Raw genomic sequence first — 23,260 nt, forward strand, 5'->3', positions numbered from 1 at the left:
GCGGGGAAAGCCCGGGCCTTGATGGGCGGGGCGGGGCGCGCGGGGGCGGCGGGGCCGGGGGGGGCTGCGCGGCGCGGCGCAGCTGCCGTGAATGTGCCTTCGGCGGAGGGCGGTTAGCCATTCGCCCAGCTCCCTGGCGGAGAATTGTGGGATGCCTGAGCAGCCGCCGAAGGAAGGAGGCAGGCGGGCAGCGCGCACACACAATATGTGCTGGCTCGCCAAGAGGAGAAAAAGCGCCCAGGCGGCAGGAGGCGCCCCGGCCCCGCGGAAGGGAGCCCGCGGCCCCGTGTGAAGGAGGAGGAGGCGGAGGAGGAGCGGCGGCCGAGGCAGAGGCGCGGCGGCGGCGGCGGCGGCGGCCTCTCCCGGCCCGCGGACGGACGGACGATCGGCCCGGCGGACAATGTCTTTCAAAGAGAGCAAGGCGGCGGCGGCGGCGGACCGAGCCAAGCCGAGCGAGGACCCGGTCCGCAAACTGAGTTCAAGTGAGCGCCGCTGCCTGCCTGCCTGCCTGCCTGCCTTCCCCCGGTGGCCCCGATGGGGCAGCAGCAGCAGCGCCGCTTCTCCCCGGCTGGCCGGGGCTGCGAGGCGGAGGGGGCCCCGGCTCCCTTCCTCCTCTTCCTTCTGCCCTCCTTTCTCCCTCTTCCTCTCCTTTCTTTTTTTTTCTTTCTGACTCTGGGGCTCACCCTTCCTCCCCCCCTCCCCAGGTTGGATCAACGGCATGGAGAGCGGCCCGGCGGGTCCCTCGGCCGAGAAGAAAAACCACCACTGGAAAAGTTACAAGTTGATTATTGACCCGGCGCTGAAGAAAGGCCAGCACAAACTCTACCGCTACGATGGGCAGCACTTCAGCATTCCTGTAAGGGGGATCCCCTGGGGGACAAGGGAAAAAAAAAGAAAGCCAAAAGCTACCCATGCATGCATGCCTTCCCCCCCTTTTCTTCCAGCCACCCCCCAAATCTTCTTGGAAACCTCAGTGATCCTCTTTCTAGGGAAGAGCAAAAAGCTTTCTTGATGTCCTGGGGGAGAGAAAGCTTGCTAGGAAACAACCTGCAAAGCTTGAAGTTACACCCCCTGACCTAATGTAGCCTGTCAGAGAAAAAGAAAAAAAACCTGCAGCTTTCTTTTGCTGGCTGGGGGATCCCCAGCTCCTTTATCCCCAGTGGCATCTAAAATTCCCCCCCCCCCTTAAAGAAAATCAGCCTTTCCTTCAGCTTCCTTGCTTTGCAGTCCTGCAGGGTAAAGTTTTTTGTCCTGCTGTCAAGGATTGGATCGCTACCTGCTGGCTTTTCTGGAGGTGAGTGACATCCCCCTTGCTGTTTTTCTACTTATTTTTATTATTATTTTTGCAGAATCCCAGTCTGGCTCCCGTGGAGTGCGTGGAGGATCCCAGGATAGGACGCATCTGGACCAAAACAAAAGAACTGGAACTCTCTGTCCCAAAATTTAAGGTAGAAAGGCTCAGCGGTGCTGCTGCTACTGTTGGCTGAAGTCGCGCGTAACCTACTCTTTGGGCTTTCGTGTTTGCTGAGCAATTAGTGTAGTAGTGCCGTAGTCAAAGACGGCCAGGTGTAGAAGTTGAGCGGCTGTTTGTCAAAAGTTGGCTGGACTGAGGCAGCCGAGCTGCTTTCCAGATTGTCAGTTGTTGTGTAAACAAGGCATGCCCAAGGGGGTAGCAACGTGGGAGTTTTCATTGAAGGCTCGCATAAGAGGACGGGAAATGCTCCCCCGTTGAAGAGAAGCGCTTTAAACTTTTGTTTTTCCCACCAAACCGTTGACTGACTTCCCGTCATTTTTTTCCCCCTTCCTCTTCCCCCCTCCCTCCCCGTCCCCATGTTATGGGCCCTGCCTCCTCCTCCTCCTCCTCCTCCCCCCCCCCTCTGGTGAAATAAACCCCCAGATTGATGAGTTTTATGTGGGGCCCGTGCCCCCCAAGCAAGTCACTTTTGCCAAGCTGAACGACAACATCCGTGAAAACTTCCTGACTGACATGTGCAAAAAATACGGCGAGGTGGAAGAAGTGGAGATTTTGTACAACCCCAAGAACAGGAAGCACCTGGGCATCGCCAAAGTCATCTTTGCCACCGTCAAAGGCGCCCGGGAAGCCGTCCAGCACCTGCACAATACCTCCGTCATGGGGAATATCATCCACGTGCAGCTGGATACAAAAGGTGGGAACCCGTGGTTGCAATCCTCTCCTCCATCTTGCGCTGTTTTCTTACCTTTTGCTCCAGTCTTGGAGGGAGGGGGGGTTCATTTGCAGATCTCGAGGGCTGTTAATTAAAAGGGGAGACTGTTAAATGGCTGTCACTTCCCCCCCTCTCTCACACACACACATACCCCTGTGTCTCCTTGCTTTTCTGGGCTTTTGGTTGTCACGTGGAGTTGAATGTGTTGTTGGTTGCTAAGAGACAGGCTTGTAATTTAGCAAATGCTGCCATCCGCTCACTTTCACTCATTCAGTCCCTCATTCTTGCTGACCCACTGCTTGCTACACTGCCCCCTCCCCACCCTTTCCTTGCACCTCTGGGCCCAAAGTATGCTTTGCCTTTAAAGGGTGGTAGGGGCGGAAGACTTCCCTTTGGAAAAACGTCTGAGAAAATAATCTGGGAGGTTTATCCCCCGCAAGGGGGATTACAGCACAGCCCTTCCTTTTATCTTGTTGCTTTACTGTGGAAATCAATATATTCTTAAAGGGGCCTGCAAAAATCTGTCTTGCTTTGTCTCTTAAAGAGACAGTGTGCCCTTATTTCTTTGGAGTTCAGAGTCTGGAGTGCTGGCCCTAAGCAAAGCAATTAAGGATGAATGGAATGATTTCTATAATTCCTAAAGGGATAAGAAATAGTTTTATTTTATTTTTTTCTTGCTGCTTTTTCCTCCTCTTCTTTGTATCCTGCAGCAAGGAAACATACTTCACTCATTCTGATCAATTTGTTACTTTAATATATAGCATGTAACTTGTTTCCTTGAGAAAGAAGAATCCATTTAAAAAGAAGGGGAAAATGTTACATTTTGGAGTAAAAGGGTTGAAAAGCCTATGTAAACAAAGAAGAGGGTTTTTTTTGTGAATTGAAATACTTTATTTTTAAAAGCGTTTGTGCTAAAGTTCGAAACTGCGTGCTGTTTTCAGGGGTAAATGCTGGAACACAGCTTTGATCCAGTTCACTGAATTTCATACGAAATAGAACATTTTTTTCACCCATGTTGTGACTTGAGGATTCAGACATGCATATTAGGGTGGGAAAAAGATCAATGAAGAGGAAATATAGGTCAGGTGGACGGCTTTGCTATTGAGTGTACTTTCAACATTATTTTGAGGCACCATTGCATTAATTCTGACTAGAGGCATATAATCAATAAACAATACCACCATCTGTGATTTCAGCTTTGCCCTGAGTACTTTGTGATACATCAGTTGAGCTTTAATATTTTCAGTCCAGCCCAATGCTAACTTTATTAGTTTGAAGTAATTCTAGTGAGTTAAACAGAATTTACTTAGGAGTGATTGTAGCCTGAAGTCTTTCTGGCTTTAAATGAAAATAGTGGGAAATCTTCATAATTCTTAGTTAATTGCTTGAAACTTTAGGCTGTTATTGTATGAAAACTCACATTAGTATTTTGCATGCATTTTGACTGCTTACTGCTAATAAAAAAAATTTAGGTTTCTCTATAAATACTAGCCTTTGAAATAATTGTTTCCTTTTTGGATTCTGACATATCCAATACTTTTTAGTTAATTGTGTGATGTTCAGTTATTAAAGAGAGTGCATAATGTTTAAATGTTGGCCTCTGAAGAGATCTTAAAGTGTTGTAACTTTAACTGTGAGTCATTTAAGGTGAAATTTGTATGTTAGGGTATAGTACAAGTGTCATTGTTGCTAATCTGGAGATAATAAGGCCTGTCTAGTGATAACTTTGATTTTTTTTTTTTTAACTGAGATAGTAACCTGTCCAGTGAAATCGCACAATCTTGTCACGTAATGGAGTGTGATAATGTGGGGTAGAGGCTAAGAGTGACTGGTGGACCAAGAAGACTTCAGTTCAGTGGGCCTCTCCTGCAGAATTCCAGTCAGATTAACCAAGACAGGCAGACAGGCATACAGCTGCACTGGGATTGCAAGAACAGAATTTGGGAAGAGAGCAAGGCTTATCTAGTGACCCCTTTGGAGAAACTCAGAAGCAAGACATAGAAGCAGATATGAAGCTTCTGATTATTCCCTAAATTCTCCTGTCTTCTCATGAATCTTCTCCCCCTGTTGTTCTCAACAACCGACATTCAGGACCTGCTGGGTCTGAATAAAGGGGTAGATTGCCGCCATTAAATTAGGACAACTTCCTTCTCCATGAATAGAGCAATCATTGTGCCGTGATTTGCTGACAGTCAGTCACTCTTTTTACCATTTAGACATCTGGAATGGAGATAATGCCCGCCCTCTTATTTTCACACAAACAGGGGTCACTAATGCACAACCCCAAAACCCAGATCCGTTGCTTTCTCCATTTAAGGCAAAAGCGAGGGTTCTAGATCATTCTAGACAATGCCCATCCGTTTCCTTTAACAGTGATTTTATTACCTCTCCAGGTGAGAAGCGCATGCATTTTTATGAGCTCCTTGTGAATGGGCTCTACACTCCGCAGACTTTGCCAGTGGAGAATGAACAGGATGCATCACCCACCCTCAGTGAGACCCTGCAGGTATGTTTGGAACTTGGTTCGTTTTAAGTGATGTTCCAGGCTTGGCACCTGGGCTGAGAAGAGCTTTGTTGACAGCCAACTATGATTGGGGTATACTGGTCTGTCTGCCTGACTCAAGAAGGACATGACTGAGGTTTATGCCACGCTGGTTCTGGTCTTCCCTTTGGCAGTCAAACTTTGGAATAGATGCCAATCATGACTGGGGAATTCTGGAGATTGAAGTCCACACATCTTAAAGGGGCCACCTTTGACATTGATTTAGAGTATATATAAAATTCCCTAACAGAATTCATTATATTTTATTTATTCCATTTCTATATTTGCCCATCTCAGTCCAATTGACTCTCAAAATATCCGGAGTAGCCTTGTACATTTCATGTGAACTTACGGCTTATATGACTGACTTGTCAAAACCATCTTGTAAGTTGCCGAGTTTGTTCTGAGCTCCTGTCGCGCTCAACAGCTAGTAGTCAGAAGACTTACTAACAGCGTACTTTCTAACAGCGTAATGTGTTCCTGATGTCCATTTCTTTACTTGCGGCCAGTTGACCACGATAAAATTGGATTTTGACTTGTTTACCTTAGAAGTCTGCTTTTGAGTGATTGAAGCAGGGACCTTTGATTTCACCCTGTACCCAGGTCGAAACAAAGATTCATCCTAGTTAGGAGGAAGAGGACCTACGTTTCCACTTGAAATAGGTTTGTGAGAGCCGCTTAAGAAGTCACCTAGTCCGAATCTGAAATCCGGGCAGGAGAGAGATAACTGAATTGAAGTAGTGTTAATCTTTGAAGTTTGACCCTATACATTTGGACAAGGGATGCGAAGAAAGCCAGTTGTACAAAACACCACCACAAGTTGCTAAGAAAACCAAAATAGGTGTGTTTCCTGGAGGTGTCACTTGCTTTTTCTTAGTCCGAATTTCTTATCCCATTGGCTAACCTTTTGTAAATCATTTAGATTAAACCGGTGTTTAATTAAGTATAAAGCGCTTCCATCCATCGTGAGTGTCCATTTTTGTCTAGCAAGAATGTAAATGAATATTTTAAAACTACCCTTGTTCAGGATATGTTTCCTGGGAAGCTGACTCCCTCCTGGACGGAAGCACCTGTTGCCTAGAATTTTAAACGCCTCTTTTCAGCTCCTTCTTCCCTCTTCTTCAGTCTTTAATCTCCAATTGCTTAAACGGCATAATTTTACTCGATCAGGCCAGTATACGCAAAAAGGCAGCAGCTGCTTTGGGACAGTGTCCTTTATTACTTTCTGGCTGCCTTTTGGAAGTTTGAATTTAAAAAAAAAAAAAACCTGTACTCTGAACTCTTAACTCTGTTGAGCAATTTCTACACGTGGTTCCCTTGTTTGAAACATCATCTCTTGTTGGGATACACAATCACTGACTTTGGCAATTTCTGCGGATGTTTTTTTTTTTAAAAAAAAAATACAACAGTGTTTCTTCTACAGGCATTATTTAGAATTGTAGAGGAAACATTGTGTTTTTTTTTTTAAAAAAACCTGTTACAGTTGCCCAGCTCTGTTCCCTTTCTCTTATTCTCCTGTTTGTAGAGTGTAATTTATCCAGAATTAAGAGTGACGTTTCATGTTCCTGGTGCTCAGCTTGGAATCCACTCTGATCAAGCATCTCCAGCTGGGTTGCCTTACAAAGCAAAGGAATTTCAGAGCGATCTTTCTCACCGGTCTTTATACAAATTCTCCTGTTGTACAGCCAGATTCAGGGGCCCTTAATGGTGGGAAATAATATTAAGACCCTTTTCCTGGACTCCACAGATACTCAGACCCTGTTTCTCTATAGGGTTTGGTTTTATTGATGTGGTTTACCCATTTATTTCAATATATATTTCAATGTTTTAGTTTCAAGGCTGATTCCTGCTGCCACTGTATGAGACATTTATAGGCTATATATAGAGTGGGTTGATTGTGTGTGTGTATGTGTGTATACAGGTAGACCTTGACTTATGACTGTTTAATGACAGTTCAAAGCTACAATAGCCTTGGAAAAACTAACAAATGACCAAAACTCGCACTTAAAACTCTTGCATTATCCCCGTTACCACAATTTGGGCACTTTACCACCATTTGTAGCATCCTTCAGTTCAGCAATCATGGTTTGGGACCCTTTTTTTTTTTTTGCCAATTTCCAGTAAAAAAAACAACCACCTCCCATTGAGGAAGCTGTATTCAGTTAATGACCATGTGCTTCGCTTTAACGGCCACCATAAAAATCGTAAAATCACTTCCAACTCAAACCTATAACAGAAATTCCAGGCCTACTTGTGGTAGTAAATCCAGCATGTGTGTGTGTGTACACACATATACTCCACTACATAGATTTCATGCAAAGCTTAGCGTCAGTCTGGTTTTGAAAGTTTCCATTTTATTTTGCTCTGAATTTCAGATTCATAGAACCACTGAAGATGTCAAAGTAAATTTTAATTGACAGCAATCATTGGCTGCTCTTCCAGTTCTTAATAATCCATATCTGGAAAGATGCCATTTGCCCTGCTGTGTCTTCTCAGTATTTTATTATTGGAAGCCCTAGCTTTTTAAAAAAAAATAATAGTGTGTTTAATTCTGTACAGTATTTTTTTTTTTTTAAAAAAAAAGACAGATAAATAGATTAGAGGAAAGAGTGGCTTCAGAGTCAGGAACGTTTTGTGCTGGGGCTGCATTTCCTTCTCAGCATCTAAGACAAATTTTGTGCGTGTCAGGTGACACCCTCAGCAAGACTTAGCATTTGCCCATTCAGTCTGGGTTGGCAGCTAAGCCAGACCCACAGCTCAACCCCCACATAAAGCGGAGGGGAGTTACTCTATGAGGACCCGTATTTTGCACTTGCTGGCTAGGGAATTCTGGGAGTTGAAGTCCACAAGTCTTAAAAGCTGCCAGTGTTGGACACCCCAGTTCTAGTGGATCTTGCCTGTTATTTACTGGTCCTCCTTTCCCTTTTTTTGCAGCTGGCCGACACTCTGAAACGGCTCAAGGACAGCGGCCTTTCTTCAGGATCCTCCACCACCCCAAACAGCAGCACACCGTTTTCCCACGACACGGCCTTTTCTAGTTGTCGACAGGACACCCCCAACTCCTACAGCCAGTTCACCCCCCAGTCCCAAGGAACGCCTCTGACCCCACGCCTGGGGACTCCCTTTTCCCAAGACTCTGCCTACTCCAGCCGACAGACCACGCCGGCCTACCATTTCGGACAGGACTCTGGCTACAAACCCCGGAGGCACGAAACGAAATTCACGGATGCTTATAACCGCCGTCTGGGCCACCACTACGTGCATAACTCAGCTGGGACTTTCCGAGGCTCTGAGCATCAGTTTGCTGCCTTCAAGTCCCATCAGCCGGAAACGGTGCAATATTCCCACACGTCCCCCGTGAGCCACTCAGGTGCTTCGACGTACAAGTCTGCCTTCTCCCCCTATCAAGCCCCAGCCACGTACCCCCCCCAGCCCGAAGAGCCCCCGTTTTCTCAAACTTCCCGGGACGTTGAATACCGGCGGCCTCCGCCCCCGCCTCCCACCGAGGTGACTGTGGAAAGTAGCCCAGCTCCTCCTGTTGAATTTGTTCCTGCAAAGGAAAAACCCGAGGAGCCCCCTCCTCTTCCTCCACCCCCGCCGCCCCCCGAGCCCGACAGTCTTCATGAGCCCTCCGCTGGGGCGTCCTTCAGCCAGACTCCGGAAGGGAGCGAGACGCCCGGCACCCCGACTGTAGAATCGGACACTCAGCATAACAGTTTGGACTCGAGGATCGAAATGCTTTTAAAAGAGCAGAGAACAAAACTCTATTTTCTCAACGAGCACGACTCGGACAATGAGATTCGGATGGAAGGTAGCCCCATTTCCTCGTCCTCGTCCCAGCTTTCCCCCATCCCAAACTCGCAGCCCAGCTACCAAGCACAAACCCCTTCCTCGCGCCCTTCCAGCACCGGCTTGGAAGACATCAGCCCGACCCCGTTGCCCGATTCGGACGACGACGAGCCCATTGTCGGGACGGCTTCCGCCTGCCAGAACGCGAGAGGAGCAGCCGAGGCGAGCATCACCCCTGTGGAGCAGCTGAGCAGGACCTCCAAGTCGGAGCCCTTGGAGGCAAAAGAAATGCAGCCCCTGAGCAGCAGCCCCCCGCCAGAGAAAATGGAAGAGGTAAGGGAGCAGATGCGCAGGTACGGCCACAGCGGAGCCCAAAATAACTGTTGCTAAGTTAGTGGTTAAGTGAGCTTTGCCCTATTCTACCACCTTCCCTGCCACAGTTGTTAACTGAATCACTGCAGTTGTTAAATGAGACAAATGGTTGTTAAGTCAATCTGGCTTCCCCGTTGAAGGTGGCAAAAAGGGATGCTGTGACCGTCACAAATTCTGGTTGCCAAGCGTCTGAATTTTGATCAGGGGACCCCAGGGACACTGCCACGATCATAAGTGTGAAAAATGGCATAAGTCACTTTTTCCAGTGCGTTGTGAGTATCGGTGGCAGGATCAGACATTCCACCTTGTCTGAGAAATCCATTGGACTCTGCACCCAAGGGTGTACAGGTAGCCCTTGACTTAACGACTATTCGTTTAATGACCATTCAGAGTTACAATGACACTGGAAAAAGGTATTTATGACCAGTTCTCATATTGGCAATAGAAGGTCCGGTCCGAATTTGGTCGTAAATCGAGGATGACAGGTGTAGTAATAAACAGGGATTACCGTTCACTTTATAACACACGAGACGTTCAAGGTATAAAATTGGATCTTTTATTCTGCTTGAATATCATATCCTTTTGGAAATGTTTAGACTACACCGGAGATTTGATGGGGGGGGGAGAATTACTCCATTTATGCACAAAGACACTGATTTGCTAATATTGGAAATTAAAAAAAAAAATTAAAAATCCCAGCCAATGCTCTGCAAGCTGTGTGATGGAGATTCCCCTCTATGTCAGCTGGTTGGGGCTTAGCAGAAAGATGCTTCTGTTTTCCATCGTGCAATAAGACTTCCCGGGAGCGTTTTTGTCACCTGGAAAGCAAATTTATTTCCAGGAGCAATTGATCCCCTGGACGGTGGATGCTTTTGTTTTCCCTCGAATGGCTTTTTAAAAGGCGTTTACCTATTTTTATGAGCGGTTGCATTGTATTGTATTGTGATACACTGGGTGTTGTTTCCCACAAAAAGGTGAGAGACGATAATAGCTAAATATCTGGCTGTCACTGAAAGATTTAATTTACGTGAGATATTTGCAAATCTTGAGTCGGGTTCTGTCCGTCTGCTGCTCTCCAGGCTTGTTTCAATTTAGTTTCTGAACGTTCCGTTACCAGACTAGGTAACATCATCAGCAGGCATTCCTTGTCAAGAAGGAATGGAGAGCAAACCAGCGCCAACATCTAAAACCTGAGTTACAAGTATTTTCAGTCTGTCTGACTTTATCCCTCAGCCCTCTTGAACGTGATAGGATTTATTCCCAGCGGATGCACACAGGATCCAATTGCACGTTCCTTAGATTATAGAGAAGGGTCAAGGAATCCTTGGTTCCTCTGGTGCCAGCCTTCCTGGCACGGGGTTTTCTTTGTATTTTCCCCTGCAATCCTTCGGCCCTCTCACCTCCATTTGCCAAGCGAGCTTTGCCGCATTTTGCAACCTTTCTTGCTACAGTTGGGAAGTGAAGTCCGGAACAAGGTTGTTCAGTGTGAATCTGGCTTCCTGGTGGACTTTGCTTGTTGGGAGGTCACGAAAGATGGTGATCACATGGCCCGGCGACATTTCAGCCGTCATAAATAGGAGTCAGTTGCCAAGCCTCTGAATTTTGATCACATGACCATGGGGGATGCCGCAGTGGTTGTAAGTGTGAAAAATGATCACAAGTCCTTTTTTCAGGGCCCTTGTCATTTTGAACGGTCACTAAACAAACTCTTGTTAAAGTCGAGGACTACCTTTATATACGTAATTCTCGCCCTGGCTACTGAGTTAAATTCAGTGGTTCTTCTCTTTCCGCTTCCCTTCCTTCTCCTCTTTCTCCAGTCTCTCCTCTCTTCTCCAGCTAAAAGCATTCTTCTGTTGGTCTCTCCTATCATTGGTGTTTATAGCTGGTCCAAAAATATGCTTAATTGGAAAACCTTTTACCAGCTCTTCCTAATTAACCAGTTAAGTGATACGCTGGCTTCTGCTGATTTATTGACCTCAGCTAATATAACTAGAAAGACATTGACATTACAAAGATAGTTGTGATTGTAGACAACAGTACCTCCTTCATGCTGATGTGCCTGATCTGGCTTTGAGGCTTTCCATGTTGGTGTAGTTGAAACCAAGTGATGTTGTAGCTTTTAAGAAACCACTGGTGTTGACGTTAGATCTTTTCTTGGGTTTCCATCTTCTCAAGTGTTCTCATTTGTCTCTCCCCCCCCCCCCGCAAGTCCTCCTAGTGGGAGGCAGGCACTCATTACAAAGCAGCACCTGAGCCTGTCTGATGGTGTGGCACAAACACACACTGCTGTGGCATTTCTCTACAACCCAGGTAGTGTGGGGAGCGAGCTGCAATTCTCTGGAGAAGATCTCAGTTCATTCTTTGGGTCTCCAAAGATCAGCTTAAATTTCCCTCCTGTGAGAATTGAATAAAGCAGCGTAAACGAAACCCCATGTTGTTCAATTTTCTCTCCTCCCGGCGAGGAGCCCGTTTTGTCGCTTAAGAAGCATCTGGATGGATTTGCAGCTGTTGCTGTACTTAGGCACTAGTCTCAGTCTCTGGCAGGTGACAGGTGTCAGACAATGGGCTTTTGCTTAGCACAGGCCTGGGACAAAGGGCAGACACTGGGCTAGGATGTTTGCTGAGAAGAAATATGGAACTGATGCAAAGTGACTATTCTTGACCATCCTTCTGCCTGATGTTTCTCACATTTACATTTTAAAAAAATCAAAGGCGCTCCTATTTCTTGGTGAAGGCAGTTCCTGAACTTAAACAAAGAGTATCTTCAAACCAACAGACCTTTTGAAGTTACATTTTTCTTTTTTTTTTTTTACAATTTTTTGATTGTGTTGGATTTCAAGCTGACGTCCCCTTGATTGTGCTTCACACTCGAGCAATGGCTTGAGATGGCAAAACTTTGTGAAAGCAAAAGGGTTGGGTTTGGAGTAGTTGGTGGCTTCCCATTCTGTTTTCTGTGCTCTCCTGTCTTCTAAAAATATTTCATTATAATTACACTTTAGTGCAGCGAGAAGGCATGCACCTCCCAAGGTCTCCAAATAGCACAGCCCATGATGATCAGGCTGGGCACATAGCTTTAAAGTCAAGATGGGAGAATATGTGAGTCTTCCCCCTTGGAGATCTATTTTGTCTTCTACTCTGGAGACCTTCCTTCCTACAAGGTCAGCACCAGAAGAGATTCTTTGGAGGTCTCTACTTTATCTTCTCCTTGGGAGACCTTCCTACAAGGTTGACGCCACAGGAGATTCTTGCACCCAGTAGGAAGACCTCTATTGACTGCAAAACCCCTGGTCTACGGGGAGCTCCAGGCTGCTGAAGAAACACTGCAGAAGATAAATTTCACTCTTTGCCAACAGCGCCCTCTGGTGGTCACAGTTGGATCAAAGTTGTCTTGATTAAACCCAGACTGAAGATTTCTCAGAACCGCTTCTATTCTTCAGCTTAGCAACTGGATTGCTTGTGGCGGGAAGGGGGGGGGGAAGAGGAGAGACTCACCTCTCATGGCAAAACACCTTTTTTATTTACTCTGTCCTGTTGGGTTATGTTCAACAACCTAGCCAGTTTCAGTATCTTTCAGAGCAGCAAAACCGGTCAAAGTGTATCTTCATTTATTTATCTATTTAGGTTGATATGAAGAGCACTTTGGGGGTGGATGAGCTTTGAAGATCCTCTCGAGTTCAGGGTTCTTTTTGCTTCTGATCCGGTCTAAGGTGGACCATTCTCCTCCTTTTCTCCCTCCCTCCCTCCCAGTGTCATCAGTCTTCAGGGGAAGACATGGAGATCTCGGATGACGAGATGAGTGAATCGCCCAGCGCAGAATGTGCCAAGAACATTGTGGTGAACACCTCCATCGGCAGCACCGCTGTGATGACCTCCTCCATCCCAATGCCTCCGCCCGGCTTTCCTCCGCTGCCTCCCCCGCCACCTCCCCAGACGGTCTTCCCGATGCCTCCTCCTCTTCCTCCCCCGCCTCCGCCCACCCACCCAGCCGTCCCCGTCCCCCCTCCGCCCCTGCCAACCCCTCCAGGGGTCCCTCCCCCTCATATCTTGCCCCCTCTCCCTCCCTTCCATCCCGGGATGTTTCCTCTGATGCAGATGGATATGATCAGCGTCCTGGGCAACCAGTGGGGGGGGCTGTCCATGTCTTTCCAAATGCAAACCCAGATGCTCAGCCGCCTGATGCAAGGGCAAAACACCTACCAGTATCCCCCCTTTGTGAGCAACCGGATGCAGTTCGTGAACCTCCCTCCCTACCGGCATTTCTCCATGGGGGCAGCTATGAACCGGGGGCAACAGTGGCCCCCCTTGCCCAGGTTTGACCCCTCCGTCCCACCGCCGGGTTATGAGCCCAAGAAGGAAGATCCGCACAAGGCCACAGTGGACGGCGTCCTTTTGGTGATCGTGAAGGAGCTCAAAGCAATAATGAAAAGGGATTTGAACAAGAAGATGGTGGAAATGGTGGCATTCCGGGCGTTTGACGATTGGTGGGACAAGAAAGAACGTCTCGCTAAGGTAGGAAGTTGGTGAAATTAATTAGCCTTGATTTTTCTAGAGCAGGGGTCTCCAAACTTGGCCATTTGAAGACTTGTGGACTTCAACTCCCAGAATTCCTCGTGCTAGCTAAGGAATTCTGGGAGTTGAAGTCTACAAGTCTTAAAGCTGCCAAGTTTGTGGAGACCTGGGTTCTAGTCCAGCGTTTCTCAACCTGTGACTTTAAGACATGTGGACTTCAACTCCAAGAATTGGTTGAGTTTGAAAAACACCAGTCTAGATCATCTCTTTTCTTGTCTCCAGTGGCATGATTCAATATGCTATGTATTTGAATACCCATAAAACATCAGCCTGTTTTCAGACATGAATACAATCTTGAATTGATGATATAATAGCATTGAGTTCAGATAGTTTTCTGCTGCAGGTGACCATTACTAAAATTCCAGATTCTGGCAATATACAGTTTTAAACTGGAATCTGGGTAATAAAACTCATCCTGTTTGCAGCCATAAATGTAAGATCAGACCAAGTGAAGATTCAGCAGTTAATCTGGGAATAATTGCAGCAAACAAGGTTGATGTCCAGATTGTGTGGGGCTGGGTTTAGCTTCCCAGGGTTTATTCATGGTGAATTTCTCCTGTGAAATTTAAATCAAGAAAGCTCTGCTCATCTTCATGGAGACAGATCAGCTGACTGCATCTGTTCAGAGAAATAGTATAGTATAGAAAAGAAAGAGAATAGAAAAGGCTCTTTTGGCCCCAAAGTGAAATCTCGCCTGTCTTTCCCAGGCATCTTTGACCCCGGTAAAATCTGGGGACCATAAAGATGAGGAGAAGCCAAAGCCAAAGGACCGCATCACCTCCTGTCTTCTGGAGAACTGGAATAAAGGAGAAGGGTTGGGATACGAAGGGATCGGCTTGGGAATTGGGCTACGAGGAGCCATCCGGCTACCATCTTTTAAGGTAAGAGCATTCAACAACGGGAAGTGGGTGTTTGCTTTGATGTCCAGTGCAGATTTTAGGCCCTGAACTTTGACCTTATGTTAGATTATAGGACCTGTTCAAAGAATGTTGGATTGCTTAGCTCTTATTGACAGCTAGCAGGTGTATTGGAGCCAACAACGGTCTTCTCTCTGTAGAGAGAGCACCACAGGTTCAGAAGAGCAATTATTTGGGAGTGCCTTACATGGCTGTAGATTTCATCTCCTTGGATCGGACAACTTTTGATAAATTATTAGAAGTCCCATAGCAGACCTAAGAACAGCGTGATCGGGGCTTAAGGTGTTGGCCATAGCCCCCTTAACAGTCATAACTTCAAATGGTCTATAAACGAATGATTTGTAAGTTGAGAACTACCTGTATAGGAAATCTGTTTTCGCACTCTTCTGCAGCCAGCTTCTTTTTAAACTTTTGTGAGTCTTAAGGCAAGACAACTAGCAAATCACCCCTTCCCAAAAGAGATTTCGTTCTCTGTTTTCTTCAGGTGAAGAGAAAGGAACCACCTGAAGCTGCCTCAGCTGGAGACCAGAAGCGAATTCGGCCGTCTACCTCTGTAGATGATGAAGATGAAGGTGCTAGCCTTTGCTTCCTCCTGTTTCAGATTAGAGCTAGGCTTAACCCGTGATCAGAATAGAACCAGTAGGATTAAGTTTGGCACGACTGGCTTAAACCCCACTGCTCTACGTATGACCAAACAATGTGTGCAGAGAGCACCTTGATAATATCTTGAAAGCATGCCCAGGAGGGTGAACTGGGAATATTAAGCATGTATAGTGGTTAAAGTGCTGGCCTAGAACCATGGAGACCGTGAGTTCAAGTCTCGCCTTAAGCATGGAAAAACTGGCTGGGTGACTTTGGGCCAGTCCATTTCTCTCAGCCCAGCCCACCTCAAGGGTTGTTGTAGTGGGGAAAGGAGGAGGAGGAAAGAGTATTGTGTGCTTTCACCTCCTTATTTCTAAACAGCAATAAAGGCTGAATGGCAAATATAAATAAATAAATTAGTCTCCCTAGAGACCGTATGCAGGGGTGAGCATTTTCACATAATCTAAGTCAAACCAAACCAACTGCATTTTTGACTTAGTAAATTGCGTGAACCGGCACACAGTGTCCCCTGTAGCAACTGGCAACGTTGCTGGCCCCATATCATGCACTGCGAACATGACAACACTACGTCTCTAAGCTTTTATTTGGCTCAAGGAGCTTAACCGTGTCCAATCTGCTTATCTGTGACTTCGCAAAAGTTGTGTCTCATTCTCTTCCCTCAACACTCTCGTTTTATCCTTAGAATCTGAACGAGATCGAGACCTGCCCGATGCAGCCATGGAGCTCTCCAGGAAAGATCCGGAAGCTGTGGGCCTCCGAAGAAGACCGGCCAGGCCACTGGAGCTGGACAGCGAAGGAGAGGAGGAAGACTCGGGCAAGGAAGAGGAGGAGGAGGAGGAGGAGGAGGAGGAGGAATCCTCTTCGGAAAAGGAGGCAGAACGGGAGGAAGAGGAAGGGGTCATGAAATCCGTGTCCGACAAGGTATACACCCTGAGCTCTCTTCAGTTCCACAATGACATAAGTGACGAATCAAAAGATCCTTAGAACCCCGAACCTCACCTTGTAGGCCATTCATAAACGTTTTATCCACAGGAGTGGGTTACTAACACAACAAATGACCAGGTAAATGATGGCACTGAAGGCTGTCCCAGAATCCTTGATTACATCCAGGAAGAGGACAGTCAGGATTCAAGTGGGTTACAGCCTGAAGCCACCTTACTCTCCTTACTTGGCAGGATTGAAGGATCTCTTTATTTATATTCTTCCTCAATGCGCTGCCTTTGAGAGTAAAACTTTGCTACTCGGACCACCACGTGGTCGGTCTGTGGCTGGTGCTTATGTTTATCTCGGTGGGTTCTTCCCAACCCGATGCCCTGGAGATACATCTCGGACCGACCCCCATAGTTTTCGGTCTGCCTGTTAAATGAGTCACCGAGGGCTGAGGCTTCTTACCCTAATGCCAGCTCTCGGCCCACACCTTTTCTCTCACCCCTGGGCCAAACGTATTTGCTGAGCTTTCCAAATTCCTTCTTTCTAAGGAAGAGGAGGAAGAGGAAGATGTCAACGAAGAAGAGGAGGAGGTAGAGGAAGAGGCAGAGGAGGAGGAGGAGGAAGAAGAGGAGACAGAAGCACAAATCAGTGAAAAGGAAGAGGATCAAGATTCTGAAGAAGGTGTGCAGCTTTATCACAAGTTGAAAACAGCATGTTGGTTTTTAACACATTGAGCGGGAGGGGAAATTACCAAAAGCTGACAATATTCTGAATGAAGGAGTAGCCAAAGGAGGGACTTTTGCACAGGTAGTCCTCGACTTACGACCACAATTGCAGAATTTCCCTGGCTAAGCAAAATGATTGTTAAATGGCTTGCTCCCAATTTTACAATCTTCTTTCCCACCGTTGTCAACGGTCACTGCGCTTGTTCAGTGACGCATGCGGCCGTTAAGCAAACCCGACTTCCCCCATTGACTTTGCTCGGCTCTACCCCTTACCAAATTATCAAATTTGCAAGTTTTCTAATGAATATTTTAGTTGTAATATAAAAGGGCTTTAGGTAAAGTTTTGTTTGGGACGCTACAGTGGCTGCCAGCTCAGATAACTTTAGTACAGTGTTTCTCAACCTTGACCATTTTAAGGCATGTAGACTTCAACTCCCAGAATTCCACAGCCAGCATTGCTGGCTGTGGAATTCTGGGAGTTGAAGTCCACATGCCTTAAAATGGTCAAGGTTGAGAAACACTGCTTGAGTAACATCAGAGAGGTTTTGTCTTTAGTGAGGCTGTGCAGCAAAGGAGTAAAATCGGGTCTGTTCTGAACCAAGGAGAAAAAAAAAATTAAAATCAGAATGAACCAGAAATTTTTTGCCTTCCAACAGAAGATCTGGGAAGTCCTGCCTCTTCCAGAGCAGAACTCGAGTCGTCTGATGAGAGTGAGGAATCCTCAGAATTCGGGACAAGTTCTGATTCTGATGATGAAGACGAAGAAGAGGAGGAAGAGGAAGAGGAGGAAGAAGAAGAGGAGCAGGAGGAGGGTGAACGTTACGAAGAACAGATGGAGGACGACGAGGGGGTCTCTCTAGCGCAAGTGAGAGAGACCTTGCCCACTGAACTGGCCCTCGAGCCCCTCCCTCCGGGACCGGAAGATGAGGACGAAAAAGAGACCGTCCTGGAACTCTTTCCGGTGGAGGAGGAGGACTACATCCCCCTGGCCCTGGCAGACCCTTCGGCTCCAGAAGGAGGAGAGATGAAAGAAGACACCAGGCCAGCAGAAGAGCAGAACCAGGAGATTCCCAAGGAGCCCTCGGCTGCCGAAGTGCTGGTGGTGATCGAGAGAGGTCAGGAAGAGGCGCTCCGGCTGTCTCCAGTGTGTAGGACAGGTAGGATCTTGCCCTCTTTCCTTTTCCGGAGAGGCGTCTCCCGGGGGCTGAGCTCACCCATCACGCTACGCCATCGCCTGGCTTGCAGTCTCCGTCAAGCCCATCTGCAACCTACTACTTCTTGGTTTCTAACACTTAGGGGTGGTGGTTGTTGTTTAAGCGCGACCTGAAAATAAGGGCCGATTCTTAATGTCCCCAGGTAACTCAAGGCCCAAATATTAATTAAGGATTGGGTGATGCTCCAGCGATGTCTTTAATTTATTTATATAAGTTATATAACATTATATGAATATAGGTTGAGGGGGTCCTTGGTGCTCTCTGAGCTTGGCTGTTTTCTTGCAGACGTTTATTAGCCAAACCAGGTGACATTAGCACTGATGATGTTACCCAGTTTGGTAATGGCACATCTGCAAGAAAGCAGCCAAGCTCGGAGAACACGCAAGGGCCCTCCCTTTCAATCCTAAGCTACAAATATTGGTAAAGATAAGTTGCTCAAAGTTCTCTTTTTTCAGTATTTAAAATTAAGGCACCCTGGAGCCTTTGCTCAGGCGGAAGCACGCATTGTGATTTACAGGGGAGGAATTTTAAGCTTAGAAGGACACAATTTCTAAGCTGTGGTAAAATACATGGAGTCTTCCAAAACATATCATCACTTTTGCAAGAGAGTATGGTCCGGCCTGCAGTGTATATGTACCTTATTTTTACATCATGTTGCAATAGAAGAGAATCTCTGTAGCTCGGGTAGAACTGTGGCGTTCTTGAGCCTCTCCGAACTTCGTGGTTGGCTTGCCTGGTGATGTTACCTAGTTGGGTCATGAAATGTCTGCAGCCAGCAGTCAAGTTCAGTGAGCACCGAGGACTCCATATTTCACGTTGCTTACAGAAAAGGGACCTGCTGGGCTAGTTTTGGGTAGATTGGCATGGACAACAATCCTGTTTCTCAGTCAGACGCTAAGTTCCTTCCATGCCTATAACAGAGAAGGTTGAAGAACGTGATGGTGGTCCTTCATGCCTCTGTTTCTTTCCCTCTCCCAGCGGAGGAGTCTGAAGCAGACATCGAACTGGAGCCTGAGATGCTGGATGGTCCTAAACCGGTCGCCCAGGATGGTGAAGGCCTCCGTCCTCCAACCCCGGTGGAACTCTTTGGAGAAGTCTTGTCCAACAGGACCTCCTTTACTAAGCCCAATGACAGCACTTTAGAAATCCAAGCAAAAGGCAAATCGCCCTGCGTGGCTGAGGCTGAGGAGGACCAGCTTCCTCGGACTCCCGGGAGGGAAGTGGTGACTCACTTGGAGTCCACCGGTCTTCCTTTCTCCGCCATGCCACCCTGCTCCCTTCCCCTGTCCTCCGTTGCACCTCATAAAGAGGAATACTTGCTCCTTCCAGACAAGTTCCACGATCACTTAGGCCCAAGCAAGACAGCACTAGAAGAGGAGCTGCCCCGGACGCCGGGGCGGGACATTTTAGCCAAGTGTTCCCACAGTCTCTCCAAGTCCCACAGCACAGACACGATCCCTGCCACGCCAGGGAGCGACGCGCCTCTCACCGGAAGCAGCCTGACTCTAAGTTCTCCGCCGGTGCCAGGCAGCCCTTTCTCGTACCCGTCCCAATCCCCTGGCATCAACAGCGGGGGCATTCCACGGACACCTGGGCGGGATTTCACGTTCACGCCTACGTTCCCCGAGCCTGGTGCTACTGCCCTCCCTTGCCTTCTCACGAGCAAGAAGCCGTCGGAGGAGGACCCCGACGAGAAAGTATTCAAAGAACCTCTCGGTGCTTCCCTGTTGGCTGGCGTGAACAGCGTGCCCTCCCCTATCCCCTTTGCCAGCCCCCCGGTGCCAGCTTTCCACACCCACTTGGACTTGGCACCTGGTCAGCCTCTCACAGTTCAGCCTTGCTTGTTCATGGACTCCAAGATGGCACTCGAGGAGTGCGGTCAGGATCCAAGGTCCATCTTGCCCTTCCCGGACATCCCCATGGCTTCGCCCCCTCTCCCTCCGGCCACCCCCTCTTCCATCCTCCCCATCAAAAGGAAACCGGGCCGGCCGAAACGAGCTTCTCCTTTAGGACCCCTGTTGGAGGCCTATTCGGACAAGCCCGTAGAGCCTCCCTTGCTTCCCATCCCGGTGGCCTTGGCGGAAAGTCCTGTGAACAAAGAGCTGTTTGGTAGCCACCCAGAGGGCTTCTACGCTCTGAAAGACCCGGAAGCGGTCACCTTGGACTTCCGGAACGAGGGTTTCCACGAGAAACTCCCTCCCGACGTCTTGGTGGAGAAGCTGCCCTTCAAGGAGTTGGAGAACCAGTGGAACGAGGACTTCAAAGAAGAAGAGGGCTACTTGAAGGCCAAAAGGCAACAGTGGAGGCGGCAGAAGAAGAGGCCCGACGACGTCCCGCAGATCCCTTCTCCCGAGTATTCTCCCCCTCGGTTCCAATTCCGGCCCCGCTCTGAGTTCGAGGAGATGACTATTTTGTACGACATCTGGAACGGAGGGATTGACGAAGAGGACATCCAGTTCCTCTGCGTCACCTACGACCATTTGTTGCAGCAAGACAACGGCATGGATTGGCTCAACGACACTCTGTGGGTGTACCATCCTCATATCCTTTGCCAGATATTCACAGATTTTGGACCAGGGGGATAATTTTGGACCAGAGCATAGGTGTCTTCTGGAGAAGACCCACCTGCAAGTAACCTGCAAGAACAGCGTTTCTCAACCTTGGCCACTTGAAGATGGATGGACTTCAACTCCCAGAATTCCCCACCCTCCTTCAAGGGGCCAAGGTTGAGAAACACTTATTTAGAGACGGGTATCTCCGTTAGGTAGGCGACATCAGGTAGGTGCCCCTACAGAGAAGCCCCATCTACAAGTAACCCCCAGCTGGCACTCTGCCTGGAACACACACTGAATTTCCCCTTCACCCCCACTGTTTATTTCTTGGGGGGGGGAGCATTTAACGACCCCTGCTGCTGGTTTTTTTTTCCCTTAACATCCTGCTACCAACCAGCTTTTTCACCCCAAAGAAGAAGAAACGGGACGATGGGATGCGGGAACATGTCACCGGCTGTGCCCGAAGTGAAGGCTATTACAAGATCGACAAGAAGGACAAGCTGAAATACCTCAATAACAGCCGGGCGTTTGCAGAGGACCCTCCAACCGATACGCAGGTGAGGGGGCTGCCCTGGTGGGCCGTGACCCGAAGGATTTGGACCTTTGAAGCAAACTTGCCTTGAATTTTGTTGAATGGAGAAAAGGAGAAAAAGGGAATTCTACACCAGTGCAGGTGGTCCTGGAGTTACGATCACAATTGAGCCCAAAATTTCTGTCACTAAGCAAGACAGTTAAGTGAGTCTAGCCCCATTTTACCACCTTCCTTGGCCCAGTTGTTCAGTGAATCACCACACTTGCTAAGTCGTTAAGTGAATCCTCCATTGACTTTGCTTGTGAGAAAGTTGCAGAAGGGGATCACGTGAACCCCGGGACACTGCGACCATCATAAATACGAGTCAGTTGCCAAGGGTCAGAATTTTGATCACCTGGCCCTAGGGATGGGATGCTGCTACGGTCATAAGTGTGGGAAACGGTCATGAGCCCCTTTTTTCAGCACCCTTGCGACTACGAACGGTTGTAAGTCAAGGACTTACTTAAGAACTGTCTGACTTAGCAGTGGAGATTTGGGGCTGAATTGTGGCCTGTAAGCCGAGGATTACCTGAGTGAGGCCCCCTTATCCCAGATGCCACATCTGCTGCCCCGGGATGACCCTTTTCTCCCCGCAGGGAATGAGCATCCCTGCTCAGCTGCACGTTTCCACCCGGGCCGGCTCCGAGCGGCGGTCAGAGCAGCGCAGGCTCCTGTCATCCTTTACTGGAAGTTGCGACAGCGACTTGCTCAAATTCAACCAGCTCAAGGTGAGTTGTGCGGCTGCCCCCGAGGGATGGAGGCCTGGGAGAAGCAAGACAAGGACCCCACAGGGAAGGGTTAGATGGGGCAGGGGTAGGAAAAAAAGCCAAAACGTACAAATCCTCCCGAGACAGGCTAGGACAGGACAGGCAATTGTGTCACGCAACCCTACCCGTGTAGCCCAACAGTTTGCAAGTAGTCCTCCTTTAACGACTGCCTTGTTCAGCAACATTCCCCGGTGCGACAGGGATGAAAAAGCAGCTTTGCCCCTGTCCTCGCATTGACGACCTTCGCAGGTGTGTAAAGCCGAGGAAAGCCGAAATCGGAGCGTAAGCACGGTTGCGGTTTCACTTCGCAAATACTTCGTTTAATGACCAAGCTGCCCGACCCCGTTGTGGTTGCTAAATGAGGACAACGAGTCATCAGCATTTCCAAAAGCCTCCCCCCCCCTTGCCTCTCCATTTTGAGGGTTACGTCTGCCTTAGATTGTGGCCTGGCAAGCAGGAAGCTTAGCGCTTTCCCAGGGTGGATTTTTTTTTTTTTTAATCAATCTGTCTTCTGCCTCCGTTCCACAGTTCCGGAAGAAAAAGCTAAAGTTCTGCAAGAGTCACATTCACGACTGGGGGCTCTTTGCCATGGAGCCCATTGCTGCCGACGAGATGGTGATCGAATACGTGGGCCAAAACATCCGACAGGTAAGCTGCCACAGGTAACCCTGTCCCCGGATGCTGCTACAGAAGCTCTCCCGATCCTGGTGAAACATGAAGAAACTGAAGACCTGGAGGGCAGCTTCCCATTTCTTTCTGCCTTCCTCCTTTGCCCGGAAGACTCTTTCCGGCCTTTGACCACAGACCTTCTCTCGGCTGTGCATTTTATAGCTGCTAGGCCAGTTTGAGGGTCAGTGGTATCCCTGCTCTGTCTGGCTCTATTGGATTTTATTGTGCTCCTCTTTGAAATCCTGTTGCCTTCAGCAGCTGCCCTTTGTCTGGGTCCCATTGCCCTCCCTCCCTCCACCCCCAGCACATAATGGGGCCTGACTGAAGGTGTCCCCCACAGGTAATCGCGGACATGCGGGAGAAGCGCTATGAAGACGAAGGCATCGGGAGCAGCTACATGTTCCGAGTGGACCACGACACCATCATCGACGCAACCAAGTGTGGGAACTTTGCCCGGTTCATCAACCACAGCTGCAACGTGAGTCTTTCCTTACTCCAGCAGGCCCTCTTTTGCCTGAGGCTCCCGTGGCGGGCTGGGCACCGCGGGCGGCCGCCACCCCTCTCACCTCTCTTCTGTCCCCGCAGCCCAACTGCTACGCGAAGGTTGTCACGGTGGAGTCGCAGAAGAAGATCGTCATCTACTCCAAGCAGCACATCGGCGTCAACGAGGAAATCACCTACGACTACAAGTTCCCCATCGAGGACGTCAAGATCCCCTGCCTGTGCGGCTCCGAGAACTGCCGAGGGACCCTCAACTAGAAGCCCCCATGGCGGGCCAGGCGCCGGCGGCCTCCAGACTGCGGGGTCCGAGGGTGCTTGGCCACGCTTTTGCCAAAAAGGGAGGGAGAAAAAAA

General features: G+C 48.4%; 1 protein-coding gene across 1 annotated transcript; it reads left to right on the forward strand.

The window, feature by feature from the left end:
* The first annotated feature begins 72 nt into the window (after nt 1–72).
* On the forward strand, nt 73–23,260 carry SETD1B (SET domain containing 1B, histone lysine methyltransferase). The gene is made up of 18 exons (XM_039362714.1): nt 73–482; nt 705–856; nt 1,350–1,448; nt 1,898–2,168; nt 4,580–4,692; nt 7,663–8,850; nt 12,637–13,398; nt 14,166–14,339; nt 14,860–14,947; nt 15,661–15,899; nt 16,457–16,589; nt 17,290–17,790; nt 18,826–20,388; nt 20,790–20,956; nt 21,567–21,698; nt 22,266–22,385; nt 22,747–22,884; nt 22,992–23,260. The coding sequence occupies exons 1-18, from the start codon at nt 401–403 to the stop codon at nt 23,163–23,165; spliced, it is 6,096 nt and encodes a 2,031-aa protein (XP_039218648.1). The 5' UTR covers nt 73–400; the 3' UTR covers nt 23,166–23,260.

This window comes from Crotalus tigris, unplaced genomic scaffold, assembly GCF_016545835.1.
Source record: "Crotalus tigris isolate CLP2741 ecotype Arizona unplaced genomic scaffold, ASM1654583v1 scf7180000019478.12717781048:2074007, whole genome shotgun sequence".
Classification (NCBI taxonomy): Eukaryota; Metazoa; Chordata; class Lepidosauria; order Squamata; family Viperidae; genus Crotalus; species Crotalus tigris.

What these genes read in the sequence shown, in the direction of transcription:
- SETD1B (XM_039362714.1), top strand. Translation starts at nt 401, where the DNA reads ATGTCTTTCAAAGAGAGCAAGGCGGCGGCGGCGGCGGACCGAGCCAAG. An exon ending in AGAAAGAACGTCTCGCTAAG is followed by an intron (nt 13,399 to 14,165) that starts GTAGGAAGTTGG and finishes TGTCTTTCCCAG; the next exon opens with GCATCTTTGACCCCGGTAAA. An exon ending in TGGGCCAAAACATCCGACAG is followed by an intron (nt 22,386 to 22,746) that starts GTAAGCTGCCAC and finishes TGTCCCCCACAG; the next exon opens with GTAATCGCGGACATGCGGGA.